Source organism: Temnothorax americanus, unplaced genomic scaffold (genome assembly GCF_048541705.1).
Source record: "Temnothorax americanus isolate GAGA-0224 unplaced genomic scaffold, ASM4854170v1 Scaffold5, whole genome shotgun sequence".
Lineage (NCBI taxonomy): Eukaryota > Metazoa > Arthropoda > Insecta > Hymenoptera > Formicidae > Temnothorax > Temnothorax americanus.
In genome coordinates this window covers 7,182,833-7,205,880 of record NW_027509657.1, presented here as the reverse complement: position 1 = coordinate 7,205,880, position 23,048 = coordinate 7,182,833, and the positions used below count along the sequence as shown (strand labels likewise).

The following is a 23,048-nucleotide window of genomic DNA, read 5'->3' as shown; positions in this document are numbered from 1 at the left end:
ATCAGAGCTATATAGATATATTCTTTTTTGGCTGTTGAACGTATTTTTATTTTTCTCTTTGTAAAATTTAAAAATCATGTCTGTGATATTGTATATGTTACTTCGTATCGTGCCCACGAGCACGAACGGACGGTCCTGAGAGCCTTGGTGTGTCGTCATCAGTCAGTCTGGTCAGTCATCTATGTATATAGTATAGTATGTGTACATACATACACATGACATACGGCAATGTACAGGTGAACTCGGTGAACTGTTATGGCGGTCCAGGAATGTGTCGAAACCGTTGAAACGCGTCGGTACCTGACAAGTGAATATTAAAACTCGTATAGCTGACCGAAGTGAAGAGAAACCGTAACCGTGTTCGCGTCAAGATAGACAGTGTTAATGCACTTACGGTATTTCGAGATTTAAGCAGACATTATTTCGCCGAAGAAGCGGGACGACAGCGACAGCTATATACGACACACGTGTTGCTCCGAAACAACACAATAAGCGTACTCCGTTAGCGACAATGTCACTCATTCCGCAGTTTAATTGTCTAACGACTCTAACGCACAATGAAACTGCGAGGAAAGCAATGGAGAGCTACGTTGGAATCTTGCAAAAAGCATTTGAACATTATCAAAGTATGTATATATTATATAATTACATAACCTCTGATTCCTGTCAACTTTAACGATTAATATCTCGCGTCGCGGGGCAGAGCGACACTTTTTTCTGCCAGCGTCGTTCGTTTCGTGCAAAAACGCGTCGAATAAGCCTAAAGTTCGTCAAAATCGGAGGTGAGGGATGTAAACTGAATAATTACCACTGTGGTATCAACTCTCTACTACTACGTTTGCGCGAGCGTTACTTCTGTAGTAACTTGCGATATATCACTCGTTTACGCGGAGTAAATTATCGTAAGTTACTACAAAATCCCGTCTGACTCAAAGTCGAAACCAATAGAAATACAGTTTCCGATCACGTGATAGTTTAATTGTAATTTGTAATGTTCCGCAGGTGTCCTGTGGATACGGTAAGAGATAATCTCTCTGCTGGTGGGATATTTTTTCTAAGATGAGTATTTTGTTTCATAATCAAAGGTGCAACTTTATGAAGAAGCTCCTCAAAGGTGGCAGTGTCCATTCTCAAACATCTGTTCAAAATAAAAACAAAAACTTTATATCACGTCTACTCTTATAAGTTATAATACCTAAAATGTTTAATTTTTTAATTTTAAAATACCTGCAAAATTTGTTTGGATCTTCAAGACTTAACTCAGTAAAAAAATTGCGATGTATTCCTTGTTCTTGCCTCTGTGCTATCCATGGCTTTACCCATAACCTTTGCTTTTTATATCGGATTTCTTCTATTATAAACACGAAACATAGAAGAACAAGTTTTTTTCGTTTTTTCAAATTTTGCATGCATTGAAAAAAATACTTTTTTTTCGGTAATATTGATGCCATATTCACGCGAAGGACGTATCGTAAGTTACTACAGAAGTAACGCTCGCGTAAACGTAGTAATAATCCAACATTTTTTTTTTCTGTTAAATATTATAGGAGTGCTAAAATATTTTTAAAATAACAATTATAGGATTTAATTTCTACATTAGTTTCTACGTTTTACATGAACTTGGGTACTTTTGAAATTGTAGAATTTATATATAAAATTTCAAGTTATAAATCTTTATTATATATACTTTGGAAAACTTTTATATATAGAAACTTCTGCCCTCTAGAAATAACAGAAGAAACTAAGCGTGAAAAGCGCCAAAATATTTGATTCATGCTGCTATCTGCAGTCAATCATTTGAATTATAAGCCCGTATCAGACTAGTAGTAGACTACCGACAGTACCGACTGCAAAGAACAAAGGCAAAAGCTCCGTCCCCGTCCCCTGAGCCGGAGCCCCTGATTCGACGCACGACGCACGTGCCGACTGACTTGGCTCGGGCAACTCGTGACACTCGCGTTTAGATTTAGATCGAAGTCTATTTTTCGAATCGGAAGTCTGATACGGACTTTAGACTCTTGTAACAAATTCGGCTAATAAATATTTGAGTGACCGTCCGTTGGCCAAGTGTATTAGAACTAACAGGAATTCTAAGCATTAGCAAGCGCATCAAGATTTATAAACGTGTGCCATTTATAAACATGTGCATTATGTGTCTAAATTAAGCCATAAAACGCTACCAGTAAGATATTTAAATGGTTATTTTCTATGTACTTTAGCGAAACTTTAAAACATTTTAATTGCGTTTAAATATTCAATACATTTTTTGTTTTACAGATTTATGGGAAGATTACATAAAATTGCAGGAAAAATGTGGACAGTGTAATGTGTAAGTTTACAAACATTATGTACTTATATTTATGTCATGCATATTTTTATATAATTCAGATTATAAGTTAAAACTATTATTTAACCTAACACAATTTAACGACGTAAATTCTAAACATATTTTATCAATAACGTACATGTATATGGTTTCATAGGCATTCTTCATCTCAAATGACGGATAAGACACTTTGTATGGAAACAATGGATAAAGCAATATCCGACCATTTGAATAACTCCAACGTGCAAGAAAGTAGCACTAGCAGCAGTGTCCCATTACTGGAATTAGATACGGTAAATTCAGATCTTATTCATTTTAATTTCGATGCGGGAACTGGTTCGTCAGATGTAAGCGAATCTCACCAAAATACCGACGAAAACAATCCGCCGGTAAGTCCAGTATTCTCTAGAACATTTCTAAGGACTGCGGGCAACAATTTTGCGAAGAAATTTGTCCGTTCACCTAAAGCGGCGTACGACTCAACCTCAGATATGAATAAGACACATCGTAGCATTGAAAACGTTTCTTCAAAGCATAATCACAACAAATTAGAAATTAGTACAACACACCATGTAGAAACCACATTTTTGCCAAATGGAAAAAGGTTAAAACAATCTCGACTTTTATTTTGTCCAGTCAAGAGTACTGAAAAGATATCCCCAACTGTAGACAAACGTAAGGCAGCTGATATACCGCGTAATGTGGAACATAATTTTATCCAAGATGTTTCTACGACACATGCTGCTGCAAATGCAACAGTTATTGAAATCGGCGCTATAAACAACACTAGTGAAAATTCCGAAGATGTGATAGAAGTCAGTCCTACGCAAAGAAATGTTACATCCAAAGTCAGACGATGTTTAAAACTCAAGAGAAAAATTCCTATAAAACATATGAAAAAAAATTCTCCAAGTAAAAATAAATGTCCTGGTCCTAGTGCTATTCCAGAGATAATAAATATAAATTTCGGGTTACGTCCTTCGCCTAAACGTACTCGTACGCAAATGGAAGATGATGAATCCTTGATGAATACCGCAGTTAATACGTTGAAAGATAAAGTTAACACAAGTTATCTTTCTTCAATGAAGATGCGTAACAAGACTGATATTCAAATTGAAAAATCTGTTGAAGCTCAAAATGATTTTGCCTGCGAAGACGAAACTTTTTATCTGCCTGCGGAACAAACTGCAAATCAAAATGACATGGATAATTTAAATTTTGATGACACAGAAAACAAACCACCTAAAAAAAAGATGTAAATATCGCTTAATAATTGTAGTAATGTATATAAGTTGCTTTTATATAATATATATTTAATGATTTTAATGAAAATAGTGTTTACAGATTGTCAAAAAGAAAGGTAGACGTTTCAGAGCAGCTGAACATGCGACGTAAAGCTGACAGAGCAAAATTAAATGGCTGGGATTGCTGGGAATGCAGAGAGGTAATATGCAATATTAATAGTTACATGAAAAATATATATGTGTATAGAATATTATATATAAATTTTTTTTCCGTTGAAAAGTAATTCAAAAAATTTTTTTTTTCAGTATTATAAGAGTTTGTCACTACCGAAAGAAGAATTAGAAAAACGGAGGAATCAATGCTCGCGACATCGATACAAATACGAACGACCGAATACACCAGAAGGTATGTATGATATTTTATTTTTATCATTGTTTTTTTATGTTATATAATAAAATATAATCTTTTTGGTCTTTTTTTAAAGGTTTTTGGGATCCGGAGTTTCCCGAGACATTGTCTTCTACTTATCGACAAAATTAAAGGTTAAAATATTCCATTATTTGAATCTGATTGTCAAAGCTTCAATGCGACTCGTGGTATAGAGATATTATGGAGTCCTACGACCTTCACAAAGTTAGCACGCTGCCGCAGAGCAAATTGAGGCTCGACTGGGTTTACGGTTATCGCGGCCGCGATTGCCGCAGCAATTTACACCTGCTGCCGACCGGTGTGATCGTATATTTCGTCGCGGCAGTCGTTGTTCTGTACAACATGGAGAAGCCCAGCCAGAGACATTACCTAGGTCATACACGGACGATGTCAAATGCATAGCGATTCATCCTAACAAATTAGTTGTCGCCACAGGACAAGTGTGCGGGACAGATCGCCGGGATGCTATTGCCACACATAAGAATATGGAACTCCGTGTGCCTGACGACTCTCAGCGTGATCGGCAATGGCGAATTCGACGGATCGATTCGCTGCCTGTCATTCTCCAAGGCCGACGGCGGAAATTATTTGTGCGCCATCGACGAGACCTCTGATCACACTGGAACGTAACCAGATCGTCTCCTGGACAACGGCGGCATGTTGTATAAACGTATGGGCATCTTCGAGAGCAGAGATAAGCCCAGGTACGTCACCTGTGTTGCCTTCAATCAAAACGGCGACGTCCTCACCGGCGACAGCAACGGCAACATCATGGGCTCGAGGTACTAACACAATTTCAAGGCTAGTGAGGAATCTCCACGAAGAATCGATTTTCTCTATATGTGTTCTAAAAAATGGCAACATTATTACGGGAGGCGGGAAGGACGGTAAGATTTTGTATTTTGACGCGTCTTTGAATCTGACGGGAGAAGAAGCTCAGATTGAGGATCATTTCGGTGGAATTCGAACGCTCTCGGAAGGAAGGGGCACTCAATTATTAGTCGTATAATATAATTGTAACGTGTTACAATACTTTGGTACTTTCTCATTCTAAATTGATTCTGTCCGTTACGATTATTTTCATTCTGCTCATGTATCATTCGAGTAAGAAAAAAATTGGATTCCAAAATAGAATTTCGTCTATACTTCATATTTGCGCGCAATAATCACATATTTTAAGTATTATTAGTTGATAAATATAACAGTATTCCATTTCTCTAAATAAAAATGTTAGGATAAAAATAAATATTAAACGTTTAAAATGTTTACAATTAAATATAATGTATATGTTAAAATATGAATGGGGAAGGAAATATAAAGCGTTCATGGCTTGAACATAGATCGATTTATTATTTTACAACATATATATAGTATTGTATATATTGGGTAACATAGTATAGATTTATATATAATTATATCATTTATATATATATATATATATATATATATATATATATATATATATAGTCATCCCTTTTTACATAAAAATATAGAATTTATTTTGTGAGTCAGTCGGTGCTAAAGAAGGCTAATCAAACTCAGTTGCAGTGATCAAGCAAAGTTTGACACAGTTTCAAGGTACATTAGTGTTCCTGCTTTTCAAAATCCCCTCTAAAATAATATTTTCGTCACGCAAAGCTGTGAAGCAATTAATTATATAGGCTCGTGAAACATTAATTCTTAAATCTATCACCAATTTCACTTATAAGGGGATAACCAACCCTTGAACTTTTGAATGTTGCTAAATTTTTAATATGTTGTTACAGTACACTCTATTTACCTAATACAAAGTACAGTAAACTCTGTCCAATGCGCAATAGTTTTTGAAATATTAATGTTGAATTTTTTTATATTAATGATAAATAAATTATGCTTATGCGAAGAAGTTGCATTAATAAAAAACGCTTGGCGCAAATTAGTAACGTGTTTTAAATGTTTTTATGATAGATGCCATTCAAAAACGTGTACTCATTATGACTATAATATTGATGATGGACAAATTGAAAGTTTTTGACACCGAAGATTAACTGTCATTTACTGTATTTTTGTTAATTGTATGTACTTCTTTGTAATATCATTATAATTCTATTTTTTTTATTTATAATACATAAATGAACTTTATTTTGCAGAATTTTAAAACAATTTCGTACGTGAAAAATTTAAACATTAATTATTTCATAAATTATTGCGCATTATACAGAGTTACTGTACCTTGTATTAATGAATGGAGTGTACTGTAACATATTAAAAATTTGATAAAATTCGAGAGGTCAAGAGTTTGTTATACCTTTGTTAGTGTCAATTTTGACATTGCTTCCAAAAATATATTTAATTAAAAAATGCTGTTACACACATTCCTTTCTTAATTTTCATTTCTAAAAATTCATATTTCTCGATAAATTAAATAGATGTTGCAGATATGTATAGAATACATTTTTTGGCACAAAAAATAATACTAGTAAACTTATAATGTCAAAAGTTTTGATGTGAATTTAATCGCCAAACGTTAATAAAATAGTAATATAATATTCCTATCAGCGCTTACATGTAATCTGCATCATTTAACATCACGTTCATCAAGCTATACTTTTCCCAGCAAAACAATCGCACGCACACAGAATACTGTAGTGTAAAACATCAAGTTACATTACCAACTCTCTTATAGCAATACTGGAAAATAAAACGTTTATTAACTATTGACTAGATCATTTCATAGCACAAATATACGCAGTTTTTTGTCTTCTTTTTTTTGCGAATTGATATAATGGTTTGTGGCTGTCCGATCGATCAATCGCGTACTTGAAATATATTCCCGATATTGTAGTATAATAAAATCTCATATTTGTGTGATACTTTCACGAATAATTCAACTCGTTTATAAAATAAAAATATAACATTAAGAATTTTTTATGAAGGAAATAAAGTTAGGAAGTAGATGTTCCAAAACTGTATAAATGGTCATATACGTCTTTTAGTTATCATGCAATTGACTTAGCTGATTGGTTTACGCTGTATATTATTTAATTTAATAAATTCGAAATATGAGTTTGAGATCGAAAAATTCACCCATTCCTTTAAAGCTATTTTAAAGCACGTTAATCGAAGGGCACGTAGGAATTAATGTAATTCAATCAGTGTACACAAATTATGTACACGTAAGATAATCTTGTCTTTTTGCAAAATGTTTTACAATATAACAGGAATGTCCCGTTTTTCGCAAAAATGTGTTTCACATTATAAATAAATTTAAATAATTATGGTTAGATTGAGCCAGTGTATGATATATACAATTTTAATAAAGTATTAAAATCCGATACAATTTCCGACAGAGATGTGATTTTATATATAAATATTCCATAGACTTTTTCATCTACAAAAAAAAACAATATATTTTGTCCACGGCAGACAATAAAAATCCCGGCCCGTATTCATAATTAGTGTTAAACGCAGCCAGTCTGATCGTCAGTCCATGATTAATACTGAATATAATCTTTAGATGAAACAAATAAAACTCCGATCTCAAACGGCCGCGTTTAATGATAAGAAATCGAGGTGCTAGTTAGACTCTACTATAGTATAAAATGTTCCGTTGTTTCACCGATCGATCGCACAGTATAATAATCGTTCAGTTGTTGATACATATGCCTCGAGTAACACCTAATCGTGTCCGTCTGTCTGTTTGTTGTCTACAGGTACTTGACCTTTGAAATAGGCCGCGTTTGAATGAGCGAAAAGAGACATTATGCGATTAGTCGATGTAATAAAACAGTACCATCTGACGACATAGCGGTAAAAAAAAATATTAAAATTCATAAATTCATTATGCTTGAAGCTGTCTTAACATACCATACAAGTACATCGCTTACTTTCCTTCTCTTTACACATTGTACTTAAATTAAAACTGTATTTAAATTAGTACGTTTCTCTGACTATACATGATTACATATTTTTCATCGTAGGAATTTAAATCGACTATCTTTCTTTTCGCATCTTGGGGAAATACTATCAGAATCAGAATACGAAACAAGAAGCTCGCGACGATTGGTGCACTCTAAAACCAATTACGCGAAGGTGCGTCAATCGGGAAATACTGAGCGTGTAGAAAATTTCAACGAAATAACCGATTGATTCACTCTTTACTCCAGTAGGATACATCGTAGTAAACAGCTAGTAAAAGTATTTAGCTTTTTCATGACACATCGAAATCAATAGAATATATACCTTTTACTCTCGTTCGCGTCTCGATTATGATTATTTTAATCCTAAAGAGTATAAAACAGCTGACAAACACATTATACAATCAGATTTTTCGTACATCACAACAACGATACTGAAATCATGAAGAACCGAGTTTCAAAAATTGCTTAAGAGAATAATTAAATTTTCTGAATTTTTTCATAAAACTTGTAAACAAACATGAGAAAAAATAATTCTTTCTCAAATCTATTAGAATTAAAAAGGTGTTTTTCCCAGGTGCCTGTTTTATACCGTTTAGGATTAAATTTGCGTCGCAGCTTCAGCTTCACTGCTCCGTTTTCGTGGGTGGCGAAGAACCGGTAGCCGTAACAGATTTCTCACTTGATACGGGTAAAGCCTTGAGAATCGCATGTACCTCTTCCGCCACCGCCATTAGGACGAACTCAAACTGTTGTTTCGTAGCAACCATATTGGGCCTTTGATCTCTAATATGCTCCAGAGTAGCGGCGATGTCGATTTCCTTCGCTCCCTTCGTCATACGATTTAGGACCATGTCGATCAAGCAGTAAGTACCGGTTCGCCCAGCTCCATCGCTGTGAGATGATCAAATATGAGAATACACCGATCGCTATATTGGATAATATAAAAATATATACTTACCTGCAGTGCACGACTATCGGACATGACCTACCACGATACGATTTATTAACTTTCCTAGAAAGAGACAAAATCGAAATAACTTGAAAAGTTATTTTTGGACAATGTTCAATGTAAAATATAATACGTATAAATTCTTTTCTCTTGGACTCTTAATAATATATAAATAACTATATGCAAAACGTAGTATTCTCAATTAAATCTTTTAAACGCTATCGTATAGATATAACAATCTGTTGATAGTATATAATATTTCTGTATAATATATATATATAATATAGAGAGAATACTATATATATAGAATATACGTAATGAATTACGTATATTGTAACGATAAAAGTGACGCACTCTTTATGAAATACTAGTAAATAGTTAAATCGGCACGAACCTACGGAACTCGAGCAGAGCCTTTGTGGAATACGGGACGCTGTTCTCCGGCCAGGAGAGGAAGTGGAATTGCGTGACAGTACGAGTCTCACAAGTGCGCAGATTTTTCAGATAGAAGGAGCGCACTAGGTAATCGTCACACCAAAAGTGTTCCGACACCAGATGTACCTCGTAGATATGATAGAGCTCCGATCCTTCCTCGGGCCAGTAACGATGACACATGGCACGGCCTTCTTCGGTAAGTCGTGTCAGCATTACAATCACCACGCTGCCTTGTTCCCAAACCAACTGCCAGAAATCAGCCGTGGTCTGCGGTAATGGCCCTTGCGTAGCTATGTAAGCCGGATTCCGAGGGTCGTGATCCGTCTGCAATGAACAAACGATATTACGGCTACGGCTTCGATGAACATTCGATAAACGCTCTCTCATTGTAAACAATTAATAAGATTAAACGAAAAAAGTCGTTTGACGTTTACTTCGTGACTCTTATTTAAGAAAAAAAAAGAAGAAAATTTCGATCAACTTAATCGATTCAGATCATATTTAATACCTGTAAAAAAAACCATGTCTTATATTTTTCTATTAATTTAAAACGGGATCACTTTAAACCCTGGGAATTTTCAATCGTCGAACAATGGATCCCATTAAATTCCTGTTATCGCTAGTTTCGCTTCTTCCTTCGGAATTTTTCTCATTTATGACGCGGATATATGGATTAAACATAATTCGGTGATTGACACGTTGTCAATTGTGCAGTTAAAAAATATAAAAGCTCTTGCTCGATAAACATGCCAGTTCGTCCGCTTATGTTACGATTACGATGCATTAAAAAAGAGATATATCTATCGCAAGCGTCAGCCTTTCAAATTGCGTCGAGAAACGATTTTGTGATTTTTAAACGATCAATTTGACATGCCGGTCAACTATGAAACTTACCGACTTCTATATGTATACATTGCGGTGTGGCAGCCGGAAAACCGAATGTCGTACGTATTTCAGCAACGTTATCGTGAAAACGAAAATATTTATTTTATTTTTACACAAGTTACCTTGCAACTATTGCATGGAATAATCAGAAAATTTTCTATTTCTTATATCACGTATATTGAATTTTTCGCGTATTGAAGCATGATATCCTCCTGAATTTTAGTTTGTTTACACAACATTATGCACTTAATACAATATTCTAATATTTTATGGCACTAGTCCCGACATGTAATATACCATACATATCCTTATGAGATCACAATCACAATACGCATGAAAAAGAGAGAGCGATAATTTTCTTATTATTTACCGGTGTTCTGCGAATTATTTTGGATACGACTATCATAATCATTTACATGATTCTAAAACATATCTAGTTTTGAAAAAAAATCTTCAGGCTTCAGGAAAATTCATTAAAGGAATGATGAAACAATATATATATATATATATATATATATATATATATATATCCATAGAGGTACTTACGATCGTGGAAGCATTTATGTAGTCGGAATTATTGGCGTTTGCAAGATCGTTCAGAACTACTCGAGAGTGATCGTAGGGAAGTGCCGCGCTGGGACGATTCTGTTTGATGTTCGACTCGCTCTCTGCGATCTCCGTAGACGATGGTTCGGTTTCATAAGCACATAATGCCGTCCATTCTTGATCCAGACGATCCTTGTTTTTCAGGTGATCCTCCATATAACTCTGCAAATATGAGTATGATACAGAGTGAAAAATACGAATGAGAAGTAGCATTGGAGCGCCTCGTCAAATTGATCAAGTGCAACGAAAATTCTGCGACATATTATATTTAAATTTTTTTTAAATTTTTAAAACGGTTTTTTACTATCTTTTTCTCCCTTTTTATATTATGCTTACGAGAACCATATGACCGGTCGATATGTCCATGTTGGAGAGAGTAGGTTCCTCGCCCCAGGAGGATGTGCTGGAGCGATTGGAAGGCAGATTACTGGATTCGTTTTCGCGCGATAAGCTGGTGATACGCGGCGACTCTAACTTTTCGCTCGGCTGTTTCGCCTGCATTCTCGCTCTGCATAAATCCTGATAATCCTTGGATGCTTCTGGATCCGGAGTGGCCAGCCCGGCAAGCTTTGCTCGACATTTGGCGTGGCGACGCGCAATTATCAGCGTGACTACTGCGGCTGCGATCGCAGCCGCAACTCCAGCAGCTACCAATGCACCGAAAAAACTTTTGCTCATCTCGCTTTCTCTGGCTACTTCCAGAGTAGCTGGTAGTTTAACCTGTAAAAACATGCACTTTTATTGACAACATTGGTAGATAACATTAAGGTAATATTATGTTTATTTGACAATTACTAGGTCAATTCAGACACAGCCGTGCCGTACCCGTACCGTATCACGGACAGAAACATTAGACAAGGATGGAGACAATAGGACTCCTTGTCTAATGTTTCTGATGAATGTTAAAGATACGGATACGGTACGGGTACGGCACAGCTGTGTCTGAATCGACTCTTAATCTGTTCATTTAGTGATATAAGATATATATATATATATATATATATATATTTATTTATTTATTTATTATAGTACCTTATTACCTATACCCGCCCGAATAACTTCAATTCCTAGCTCATTTTGTAATTTACCACGTATATTATCTAAAATAAAAGATATTTTATTTTTGCAAACGAAATTTTTTTATCTCGCATCTTATGTAATATTTATATTTTTATTAGAGCTCATATTCATATAAAACAAGTACGATTTGTAAATTATTATACCGATACTGTTAGCAACGTCAGTCGCATTGTAATTTTTGTCATTTTGAACAACTTTAAACGTTACTTCCGCGCGGCCCACTCGTATATCTCTTAATGTTCCAGTAGGCAATCCCAGGAGTTCTTCAACCTGAAAGTTTACGTTTAAAAGTTTATTCAAAATGCTACTTAGAATTAATGTCTTCTTTGAATATTTCAAATTATTGTTCTATTCTATTCTACCTTAGTAACCACGTCTTCTCCTTCAAGCCATGTATGAAACTCTTGCTCAAACACGATATAGACGTAATCTAAATCGACATTTTTATAAGTTTCTGACCGATCATCGCTCGTTTTGTACGTATCACCGGGTAATTCCTTCTTAGTCAATGGTGCATATACTTCGTTATTCTATAATACGACATTGTTGTAAGGTCTACCATCTAGGTACAGTCGTAATAGGCAAAATATGAGCTCGATTATACTTACGTCCTGATTATCCGTCTCGGAATACTCTTTGTCAAGGGTAGCTGCAAAAACGTAAACACTATAAATCGAAATGAAACAAAGTGACAGTTTTGTGAATTGCATCTTTGAGATATTAATGAGAATAATTTCGAAATGATAGGAAAACTGGTCGTAAATTATAAATTAAACGCAAATCTAGTTAGAAACGTATGCTTTACTTATACCAGCCGGAGATTGAGTTTTGAATGCGTAATTATTCGTCGAAAACGGCGGTCCAGGTTTTTTAACGTCTAAGCGTTCCCTGCGCTTAAAACCATCCAACTCTCGTCTCCATAAAAGCACATCCAAATCATCGTCATACATCTCATCGTGCACAGTTCCTGCGTCAGATGCATTTCAATTTAAGATATATTTGAGCAATCTATTCAAGTGTAAACTTACCACTCGCATCGGATGTAATTTTATATTTCGTAGGTCGCACAATGCCTCCCTCGGTATACATCCCGCGTATTTTCGAAGAAATATCCCCGTCAGGTCTCTCGATCTCTGCCGAGTTCTCTTCATCAATTTCGCTATTATCAACATCGAGATCCTCGTCGCGTCTGATCGTCGTCCTTTTCGCATCGGCATCGGAAAACTTGAGATGCAGTGGTTTCTTTCGATGCTTATACTTCCTAGAGAACACTCTCTCGTATTCCCTCTCATTTGTCTCGTCGTTGGAGGAGGGCTTCAACAATGTGTAATCTGGCGACTTTTCGTTCTGTAAGAATTCAAGATCGTCGGCGGATAAAAGTTGTGTGTCATATGTATTCTCATAGTCATCCTCGGATGACAGTGCCTCGTCTCTCAAAGTATTCTCGAGTGACTCGGTAACATCATTTTTATAATCGTCGATGAAGCTGAACCGACGTGTTCTGGGCGGATGAAATTGTTCGCGCACATCGTTCAGTGATTTTCCGTACACGTTGTCGTATTTCTCATCGTTGACCGAAGTCCGATCACTCTCGCCACTACGCCATTTCGTGTATTCAGATCTGTAAACACATTTCATAAGTTTCCGATTGTATGGCAATAATGATTGTTCGCCATAGAAAATCCATATGTTTAAAAAAAGTCTAAAATAATTAAATAAAGAAATATTAAATCGTATTTTTTGATTAATATTATGTTTCTTGTTTGATATATTTGATAAGTATATTCTCCAGCTTCTTTATTCTATTTTTATTGCATTTTAATACACATACAAGTTTATTTTCAGCAATAAATATGCAATAATTCATATCTTCCTTAATTTTTTATTTAAGTTTTTGGTTGTATTTTCAAATAGTAAAGTAAAATATAAAATTAATGAAATGATTACTTAAAACTCTTTTTATAAAACCAAAAATCCGGATTTAATTGTAATGTTTGTTATAACTTACGTTAATACATAAACTTTGAATGTACTTGTGTCATTTTTTATCGATCTCTTTTTAAGCGAGATAAGCGAGACCTACTTGTCTTCGATGTCTGTGGGACGATATAGAACATCGGCCAAATTACTCTCAGGATTTTCATTATCCGCAGATATCCTTAGTATGGCGACCGCTGGAACTATCTGGAAAAAAAATCGATAATGGCTCATTACTATGGAGTTAATATTGCAACAGTTCCGTATTTTCAACAAATAATTGCAAACGATGACGTTACCAGGAAAAAAATCTCTCGATATCCGTTTGATTACAATTTATACTAACCTCGTCAATAAGTCCACCTTGTTCATCGAAACGTGGTTTCTTCAAATACTCGCAGAGATGAAAATCACGAAGATTGTTTTGTCTGAAAAATGTTTACAAGCTCCGTTTTATGAAATACTCGATATTGGCTGATGCATACATATATAATTTTCCGAAATTTTGCGAATTTATAAACTATTCTCCGTTAATTTTATCATATCAGATACAAAGGATAGTGCCACCTTTATCCTACCATGGGACAATAGTATTTATCGCCATAAAAAAATTTCTATTCTTTTCTACAATATATACTTAAAATCCTTTTTTGATCGTTCCTTCTTTAAGAATTTGGTTTGAAGAAATGATTATTGGTAAGCGCACACAGTAGCACACATATTTGTAGCGCACAATATCTCTTTTACTGACTGTGCAAAAACTTTACATGATGAGAAAAAGAGAAAAGAAGACGTCTCTAAAATCTATACGTTAAAATTGTGAAAAATTGTTGCCGTAGTTTATATACAAATCTCCATTGGTAAATTTCAGTTTGTTATGACTTATAACTACAAGTTTTAGCAAAGCGATGTACCCGTATCGGAGATTATGCAACAAGGTTTGCACAATACATTGTGTAAAGGGATGTTTCCACTTGTATCCGTCGGATTCCAGTCTCATCAATTGCAGTCTCACCGATTGTAGCAGCTCCAATTCGCCGATATCAAGATTATATCTGCATGATATAGAGAATAGAGTTGTATTACACCGCAGTAACGCGCATTGATTATGCCACACTTTATGTGTCGATCGCGCTAAAATGTTACGTAGGTGTACGATAATAAGGCGATAAAGACGATAAAGTGGCGGGACTATTTGACGACCCGGCGATAAAATAAACTGATCGGAAAGAGGATATATATATATATATCTCACAACAGTGTTGACATTTGAGATGTAGACATTTCAGCGCGAATAATTCATGGATGCCATAAATATATCTCAGTTTTAAGGATACGATTTTTATTATCATTAACTTACCGATATAAATCGTCACTCTCTAAATTCATGTACCGAGGTATACATTTCCCGAATGCCAGATCTGAAAAATGATGTTAATGATACAGATGTATGTACAAGTATAAAAAGTTACCATTGAATTCTGTTAATAATAATGCATTGCAGCTTTGTTAATAATTAATACAACTAATTAACATCGATTAAACTTAATATATAATGCGAAAAGCTACTTTTAATATTTTATTTGCTTCTAGTTTCTCGTTATATATGTAATAAGATGAAAGAGGATCAAGGACTATTAATTAAAGTAGATTATGCAAAATTATTACCGTCAAAACACTTTTCCGTCTGGGAATCGCATATATCCTCGCTGAATAGACATCCTGAAAACAGAACAATTATGCCAAGAGCTAAGAGAAACTCTTTATATATGTATACGAGAGAGATATTGAATTAGATATCGAGGGTGTGTATGTGTGCGTGTGTGCTTCCAAACTGTAATAATTAATTAGCTCTTTGTCGTATGTACATACATACATACAATTCCAAGTATTCGCGTCAAATGCAGATTCAAGCATGTATTCTACTAGATTGCGTAAATATTTTGACACAGGTGTGCAACGAAGGCGTTTGCTTGTGAAACAATCAACCGACTTGCCGCGTGTCATGTTGCGGCTTGTAAAACACGGAATAAATATTCCGCGGTGCGCTGAAAATGTCTGAGACAGACTAAATTTAATTGCAACACAAATTGCCTGAAATAGCTTTGCGTTTAACATCACGGATAATTCTGAACGGATGAGTGACTTATACATATATTCGTATATCATCACTGTACAAAATAAAGCGCATGTGTACCCTATTTGCATCCCTATTCATCTCTATTCGTCATGCGCGTTTTCCTAAAAACTTATATAGATATAATAACTTTAACATTCCTTATAAGATAACTTTGAAAGAAAAAAAGGAAGAGACTCGAGAGTCGGAGCTTTTGTTACGAGTTTTAATCAGTTCTTTACAATATTTAATAACTTCTCAATCACATTCAATTTCTGTTCCGATTGTTATTCTTGTGAATTCACGTATTAAATTATTCCATTTCCTTCAAAACTAAATTATTTGTCTTGTAGATATTATTATTCTTATTACGTGATTTACTATCGAATTCTTTGTGAGAATGAGGATGTGATTGATTATATTGGCTTGACGTCGGACAAAATGCGAAAGAGATTAAAAGGCGAGATGATTGTGCACGGTCGTGCGATTTAATATGATTATGATTACACAAAAATATGGAGTATACATTTAAGCACTCGTCTTCTTGATATGTCTATTATGCTAGCTTACGGGGGATGTTTCTGTAGAAAACTTTAAATAAAGCATCTGAAAGTATATCTGGAATAAGAAGAAATAAGGTAATACTGAAATACTAGAAATACTGGAAAAAGAATAAAAATATTATTCATATATTTATTTAATTATTGATAGGAGGAAATAAATTTCTTGAATATAAAGCATAAAAACCTAAACGATTAAAGAATGGAATAAAATGAGACGTAATGCATAAGCATATCTATATAAATATGCAGAAGCGAAATGTGTTAGAAGGGAGTAAGAGTTAAACAATATTTGAAACGTTTAGTGACTCGCAGAAAAAATCTATAATATTTTCATAACCGTTTGCAAGAATACATATTTGAATTGTACAATTCAATTTACTATAATTAACTATAATATCATACAGTACTTGCTGCGGAAAAACCACCTGTTTTTCACAAATCATAAGTAAGATTAACTGTAATTGAAATAATTACAACCCACATAAATATCCAGTGTGATATATAAGTGTAAAGATCACATCATTTCACATTCTATCTATCTATCTATCTATATATATATATATATATATATATATATATTACATATCAAATATTAAATATATAATACTCACATATATAATATAATATGATACTTTTTTTCAATGAATGAATGCAAAAAAAAGTAGCTTCGGAAAAATGCCAAGATTAAATATATATGGAGATATGGTCGACAGGGTTCTCGGTCGAAGAGATAATTAACACGCCGAAGCAATGCATATTGAAATGCACTTGTGTGATAGACATATGCGCACTTTGGTAATAGCGGCGAAAGAATTGCCTGGTGTCGCAAAGTGAATAAAACGGAGTGAAAGGGGGAGAGGAAGGAGCACAAAATAGATAAGCGAAGGGTTACGCGATAGATCTGAGAGATCGAGTGTAGCGGCATTACGCGCGTATACGATAGAGAGATCTCGAAGCCCACGAAGGCGGTGGCTGCGTGGGATGAACGGTTCGATAACTGTCGAGTTGCTGTCGTGGGCGAAAATCGAACACCTCCCTTCTTTTCTCTCCTATTCTCTCTCTCTATCTCTCTCTCTCTCTCTTTCTCTCTCTGTACATGTGCGTGAGCGCGCGTATGTAACGATAAAATATTGCCGAATTAAAAGAGCGTCAATGATGACGACAATTCGCATAATTATCTTTGAAATTTTTACATTCTTAATCCAATATGTACTAGCTGTTATTTACGGATCGGATTTTCTTAACTAAAAATTTAAGAATGTGAGACAGAGAGATTTTGGAAATTATTGGAAAATTAAGAAACTGGAAAAAGAGCTTTTTGATATATATGTATGTATGTATGTATGTATATAAATTTTTTATTTAATTTTATCACGTCTGAGATTTTCTTTTGGCATATTAATTCAGTTTATTTGTCGAAATATATTTAGTGTTAGATTATTTCTAGCATATTAATTTAGTTGTTTTGCCAGAATCTATTTAGTAGACTAAAAAGAATTTACACATAAAAGAATCGAAATATTCCAAAAGCTAAATAGAAATTCTTTTATATCTTTAACAATTTATTCTCGCATTTTCGCATATGTGATTGGTATTAATTTGTATTTTTCTCTTGCTAGTTTTTAGAGTCCATTTATCTCAATTTGGAATCGATTTCGGTTTGACAAAATTTTCCTTACAATTATTTAAAATTCTTCAAACTTGACAGTCATCAATATTTCGTAATAAAACACAATATTATTTTTCTCTCAGTTACTTCATTAATACGTTATATCGTTACCGCAATTAAAAGAAACGGTATAACGATACTATTGACGCGGTGCGCATTTTTATAATGTAAAGTTTCTCAATAATCCTGCCAAGCTCATGGAAAACTTTATACAGGCTTTGTATGGATTACGAAAGCGGCGAGTGAATTTATATAAGCCACGCACATGAGGAGGAGTATCCCAGGAACGATAACGCGGGGAAATCAATGAAGATCGACGACCTTAATCTCGGCTTCTTCTAAAAGTGCGCTGGGAATAATAGTATCGCGAAAGCTCACCGTTGACGTCAACAGTTGGTGGATATTACGAGTTAGAAATGTTTGTCGAGCTTTTTTATGCACACCACACGTATACATAAAAACTAAGATTAGTTGACTAAAACTTTAACATACAAACGAATCCCTTCCATTATATCCACATCACTGAATTAATTAAAATTTTCTTTTATTATTTATTATTTATATATATAGTAACACTTTTATACGTATATTTTCCGCATTCATCATCATAGGACATAGGACTATTTTTAAAAATGAACGTAAATGAATATATAAGTGTAAATAAATATGAATGAATATTTTTTTCGTGGCTACTACAGTAGAGCGCTACTTTACTTGCTTCTTCTTATATTTCTTCCGACGTATTGTTAATCAATAAGCGCACTTTTTATAAATGTGGCGAAACAGCATGACACTTACAGAAGTATAAATGTCACGCGTTAAGTTAATAGGGCGTCAACCACATTGGGGCGTATCATGCGATCGATGTTAATACTTCAATGTCAATATCGTCTCAAGCATCGTCGAAAATATCGATTGAGTAAAGATTGAATGATAAAAGTGAAGTAAATTTTGTTATTTTTAAAAATATTCTAAATATTAATCTATTTTAAGTTATTGATCAAAGCTACATAAAAAATATATTTTAAAATTAAAAATTCATTTTTAATTTATTTTAGATTTAGAAAGTTTGAAAATCTTATAAAAGCTACAGAGTATAGATATTTAAAGAAACTTGAAAATTTGAAGAGATTTATTATTTTATTTCAAAAAGCAGATAAAAAAGTCATCAAATTTTGTTACTAAATTTACTAACTTTGATATATTAAGCAGTTATACCGTATCATTTAAAATAGTAGCAGAGTTGAAAGTCATTTCATTAGCTTTGTTGATTCGTAGATTTATATTATCACATTTTCTCAGCGTGCCGTTACATCTACTCCGTATAATATATCCCTCATCCTTCGTTTCATATTGTCGCGTTTACCGCTTCATGTACAAAGGATTTTCTAGTTGATTGTACGGAATGTTATAACTGAGGTAGTTCGCGCAGGGTAGTGAAACATATCGAGTGGAACGCTTTCAACGTGTAAAATATTACGTTATATATTTCCTGTCTTTTTAAAAATTACGCTTATCGATTCTAAGGAGAGACTTAAAGTTCATCCGTTTATTAAAATGCAAAGAGTAGAAGCGAAGCATTTTCACAATCTTGAAAAGAGATTCATTAGGAAGTATATAGCCGGCAACTATTAACCGCAGCTTGAAATTAAAATATTTGTCAATTGCAAATTATAACTTTTTAAAATATAGATAGAAACGGAGCGATTTACATATTTTATAAAAAGAAACAGACCTCTCGTTGATCGAAAGACACATCTTATTTATAACACAATAATAATATATTCCTCTTTCCTTCTGTATCTTGTAATATATTCGCGTCGAGAATTGAGTATATATTCTCGCACAATCAGAAGCATAAACGCCATTATTTTTGCATTCGCAGGGTAATAATATTCAATCGTACTCACCGACATCGCCGTCAGCCAGAACGACGGTGCAATGGAGGATACAGAGCACCAGCAGCTCCACCAAGCCTCCTTGCCACCACCGTTTACGGCCCATAGATGTTCCTACAATTGTGAATTCGCTTTAGGTCACACTCTACCCACTTTCGCGTGTCTATAATTTCTATTTACCCTATTTAGCCTTCGGATCGGATCAGATCGGATCGGATTACCCTACGCTTCTCGCGTATTCGTAGAAAAATAATACAAACGCCATAATCTTAGCGATTTTAACGCGTAAATAATATGCTTGTTCTACACAACGCATAACGCAGAACGCACAAAACGCATAACGCGCGGTTACGTCATTTGCATTATCATTTATAATACGTTGTTTTGCGCGGCGAGCAATGAGTTAATTTCTTTCTTTTAGTAGTTTTGTGTTACAGTTTTCAACTTTAGATTAAAAAGTTATTGCCATTGCTTCCGTGATAAATATTGCGTCGTAACGTATAAGGTTCTATTTCGCGAATTGATTATTTAATACGAAAATACACTTGGACTAGTTTCTATCAGCAACAGTTTCTAGAGCTAGTATAAGTATACCTTCCTGACAATGAGTGCATCGCCCTAGAGTACAGTGCCCGCACTCGATTGACGAACGTAAATCCAGCAAGAACCAACACACACACACAGCATAATTCACGCCACTTTCAATGACTCGATTACAATTAGAAGTGGTACGAACTTGAGTTACTTTTAGTTTTAGAAGAAAAGGAAAAAGAGAAGACACACACACACACACACACACAAAGGAAAATAGATAAATCATTAAAGAGGTAGAAATTGCCAATATTTTATGTCGCCGACTATTTTCATCTTTAGATTTTCGTCCTAGACACCTCGATCGGTTCCTAGCTGATATATCCGCTTTACCTTGAACCACGTCTTTCTTCCGCGATTATTTAGACTCGGGCTTACATGTCTCGCAATCAATCGAACATTTAATCACAGAACATCTTATAACTACGATGTACGTTCACCCTGGATATCTTCGCAGAGACGAATCAACATCCTCTTAAGAAACCTGGGTGCGACTACATCGTCCGATTTTAATTCTCTCCCAGATTATTAATTCTCAAATATATTATGGTGTTACGGGAAGCGAAATGTCAGTTCGATAATATGTGCGATCATTTTATGATCTCTTAAATCTCTTGAATTTGCATATCTTTCACGACAAATAAAAATATGCAATGGAAAGCAAATGGAACGCTTTCCATTCACCATTCCAAAAACTCATTCACCCTTGCCCTTAGCATATTGAATGTGCAATGTAAATATTGTAAATATGGTAGCACGTAGGCAGAGCGACCGAAAAGTCGACCGATCAATTTTTATCTAGAGTCCCTTTAACTATACACACGCGCGCGCAATCGTATACACAGTAATGTAATATCTTAAAGAAAATTAATATACAATAAAAAATTCTTTAGACACAAGAGCAAGAGTTTCCTGCAAACTTACGAGATTAAATACAAAAGAGAGAGATCCGTTCTCACTTCTCACCTGATGGGCGTGACGCAACGGGTAGCCTTTTTCACAGCCTGCGACACATATCGTACGCGTCGCACCACGAGAAACACCCGCACCGTTCTGTTTCGCGGGAGAGATAACGATCACCACTTGGCGGTCCTGGCTGCGAGACTGCGAGCTCCTGAACCATGTCCTCCCCGTAAAAAGGGCTGCCGGTTCCGCCGCAGCGACTGGCACCGACTGGAAACTGGAACTGAAAAGTAGCGAGGTAGCGAAGTAGCGAGGGCAGACAGGATGACGAGGAGGAGGTACAAGAGGTACATACAACAGGCGGCGGCGACGACGCGCAGGGCGTGAATCGATTGCGACGCGCCGTGCGTGAGTCGCGACGCGCCACGCGCCGCCGGGTACTGCTGGGCCTGGGGGCCAACCGAGCCAACCAAAACGTAGATAACGTAGATAAAGCGAGGGAAAGAGAGGCGTGAGAAAACAATGAGGGAGATTAGGGAGAAAGAGCTAGAGAGAGAGAGAGAGAAAACACCGTCGTCGACACGCGCAACGATAACGATAGGGATGAGGAACAGCCTGTGAGAAAAATGCATCATCGCGCCACGTCGAAGTCGTCGACGCGTCGCGACGCGACGGATAAAAGGCGATTGCCGAAGTCTGAACGAAGCGCGCCATAATCATCCTCCGTTAACGAATTTTTAATTTCGCCAGAGCTAGGGATGAATAGGGGCAAGGCCGGCAAGGGGAGTAAGGGGACAGAGAACGGAGGACGGAGGAAAGAGGAATGGCCGGCGATATGGTGACGCGGCAAACATATGGATCGACTCTTTGTCGGTTGGACAGAGTCGCGAGTGGCTTTATTCCGTCATTATTATTTGTTTTCTATATTCTGTTCCATATGACCTAGCTACGATATACGCCGTGTATCCCAAACACGATATATATATTAGGTCTCCTAAAGAAAAAGTAAGAGGACGATATCATCGATGAGAAAAAGACGAAGGGCTCCTTGTTCGCGTTGCGCCGTCGGAAGAGTTTTGCGTTTGGCAGAGGGCATATGCGATATCGATTAGGGAACACTTGTTGCAGCTATATACGCGACCTACGCTTTTCGCGAACCTCCGGATCCGGAAGAAGCGCCGCGCGCCGCTCTCGCTCCTCGCTCCTCGACGGCTCGAGTGGAGCTCGACCCGATGCGATGCCGAGCAAGCCGAGCGTTATATATAATGCACCGTTTCTATATTTATAATGGCAGCCGTGAGGGAGAGAGGAGATCATTACGATTGCCAACAATGCCGATATTTAGACCCAAATTCGAATTATATATACACATATACGTGTCACTGCGCGCACATATTTTACCGTAAATTATATCGTCTGGAATAAAATCTCTTTTGTGTTTAACGACACTCGAATGCTTTCTTATTACAATTAGATA

At 35.5% G+C, this 23,048-nt stretch overlaps 3 protein-coding genes across 9 annotated transcripts; 2 read left to right on the top strand and 1 right to left on the bottom strand.

The window, feature by feature from the left end:
• The first annotated feature begins 490 nt into the window (after positions 1 to 490).
• Positions 491 to 7,208, top strand: LOC143903902 (uncharacterized). 4 transcript variants are annotated; one of them, XM_077417967.1, is made up of 6 exons: positions 491 to 626; positions 2,278 to 2,329; positions 2,484 to 3,581; positions 3,671 to 3,770; positions 3,877 to 3,976; positions 4,056 to 7,208. In XM_077417967.1, the coding sequence occupies exons 1-6, from the start codon at positions 512 to 514 to the stop codon at positions 4,109 to 4,111; spliced, it is 1,521 nt and encodes a 506-aa protein (XP_077274093.1). In that variant the 5' UTR covers positions 491 to 511; the 3' UTR covers positions 4,112 to 7,208. The 4 variants fall into 4 exon arrangements, with proteins under 4 accessions (XP_077274093.1, XP_077274092.1, XP_077274095.1 ...); XM_077417966.1 differs by having other exon boundaries at positions 3,662 to 3,770; XM_077417969.1 differs by lacking the exon at positions 491 to 626 and adding an exon at positions 1,882 to 2,198 and having other exon boundaries at positions 3,662 to 3,770.
• Positions 4,181 to 7,208, top strand: LOC143903910 (echinoderm microtubule-associated protein-like 2). The gene is given in 4 exon segments (XM_077417982.1): positions 4,181 to 4,378; positions 4,381 to 4,467; positions 4,469 to 4,770; positions 4,772 to 7,208. Coding segments are annotated over 4 exon segments (825 nt in total). The 3' UTR covers positions 5,010 to 7,208.
• Ia-2 (tyrosine phosphatase IA-2) lies at positions 5,475 to 22,065 on the bottom strand. Of its 4 annotated transcripts, XM_077417941.1 has the most exons (19): positions 21,927 to 22,065; positions 21,635 to 21,854; positions 20,090 to 20,191; positions 15,500 to 15,553; positions 15,192 to 15,252; positions 14,746 to 14,886; positions 14,178 to 14,259; positions 13,938 to 14,038; positions 12,883 to 13,475; positions 12,660 to 12,821; positions 12,463 to 12,503; positions 12,217 to 12,384; positions 11,998 to 12,124; positions 11,807 to 11,874; positions 11,111 to 11,494; positions 10,715 to 10,936; positions 9,243 to 9,607; positions 8,858 to 8,911; positions 5,475 to 8,790 (listed from the first exon to the last, which is right to left on the bottom strand). In XM_077417941.1, the coding sequence occupies exons 3-19, from the start codon at positions 20,181 to 20,183 to the stop codon at positions 8,523 to 8,525; spliced, it is 2,985 nt and encodes a 994-aa protein (XP_077274067.1). In that variant the 5' UTR covers positions 20,184 to 20,191; positions 21,635 to 21,854; positions 21,927 to 22,065; the 3' UTR covers positions 5,475 to 8,522. The 4 variants fall into 4 exon arrangements, with proteins under 4 accessions (XP_077274067.1, XP_077274066.1, XP_077274069.1 ...); XM_077417940.1 differs by lacking the exon at positions 21,927 to 22,065 and having other exon boundaries at positions 21,635 to 21,907; XM_077417943.1 differs by lacking the exon at positions 21,927 to 22,065 and having other exon boundaries at positions 12,666 to 12,821; positions 21,635 to 21,907.
• Between the last annotated feature and the right edge of the window lie 983 nt (positions 22,066 to 23,048).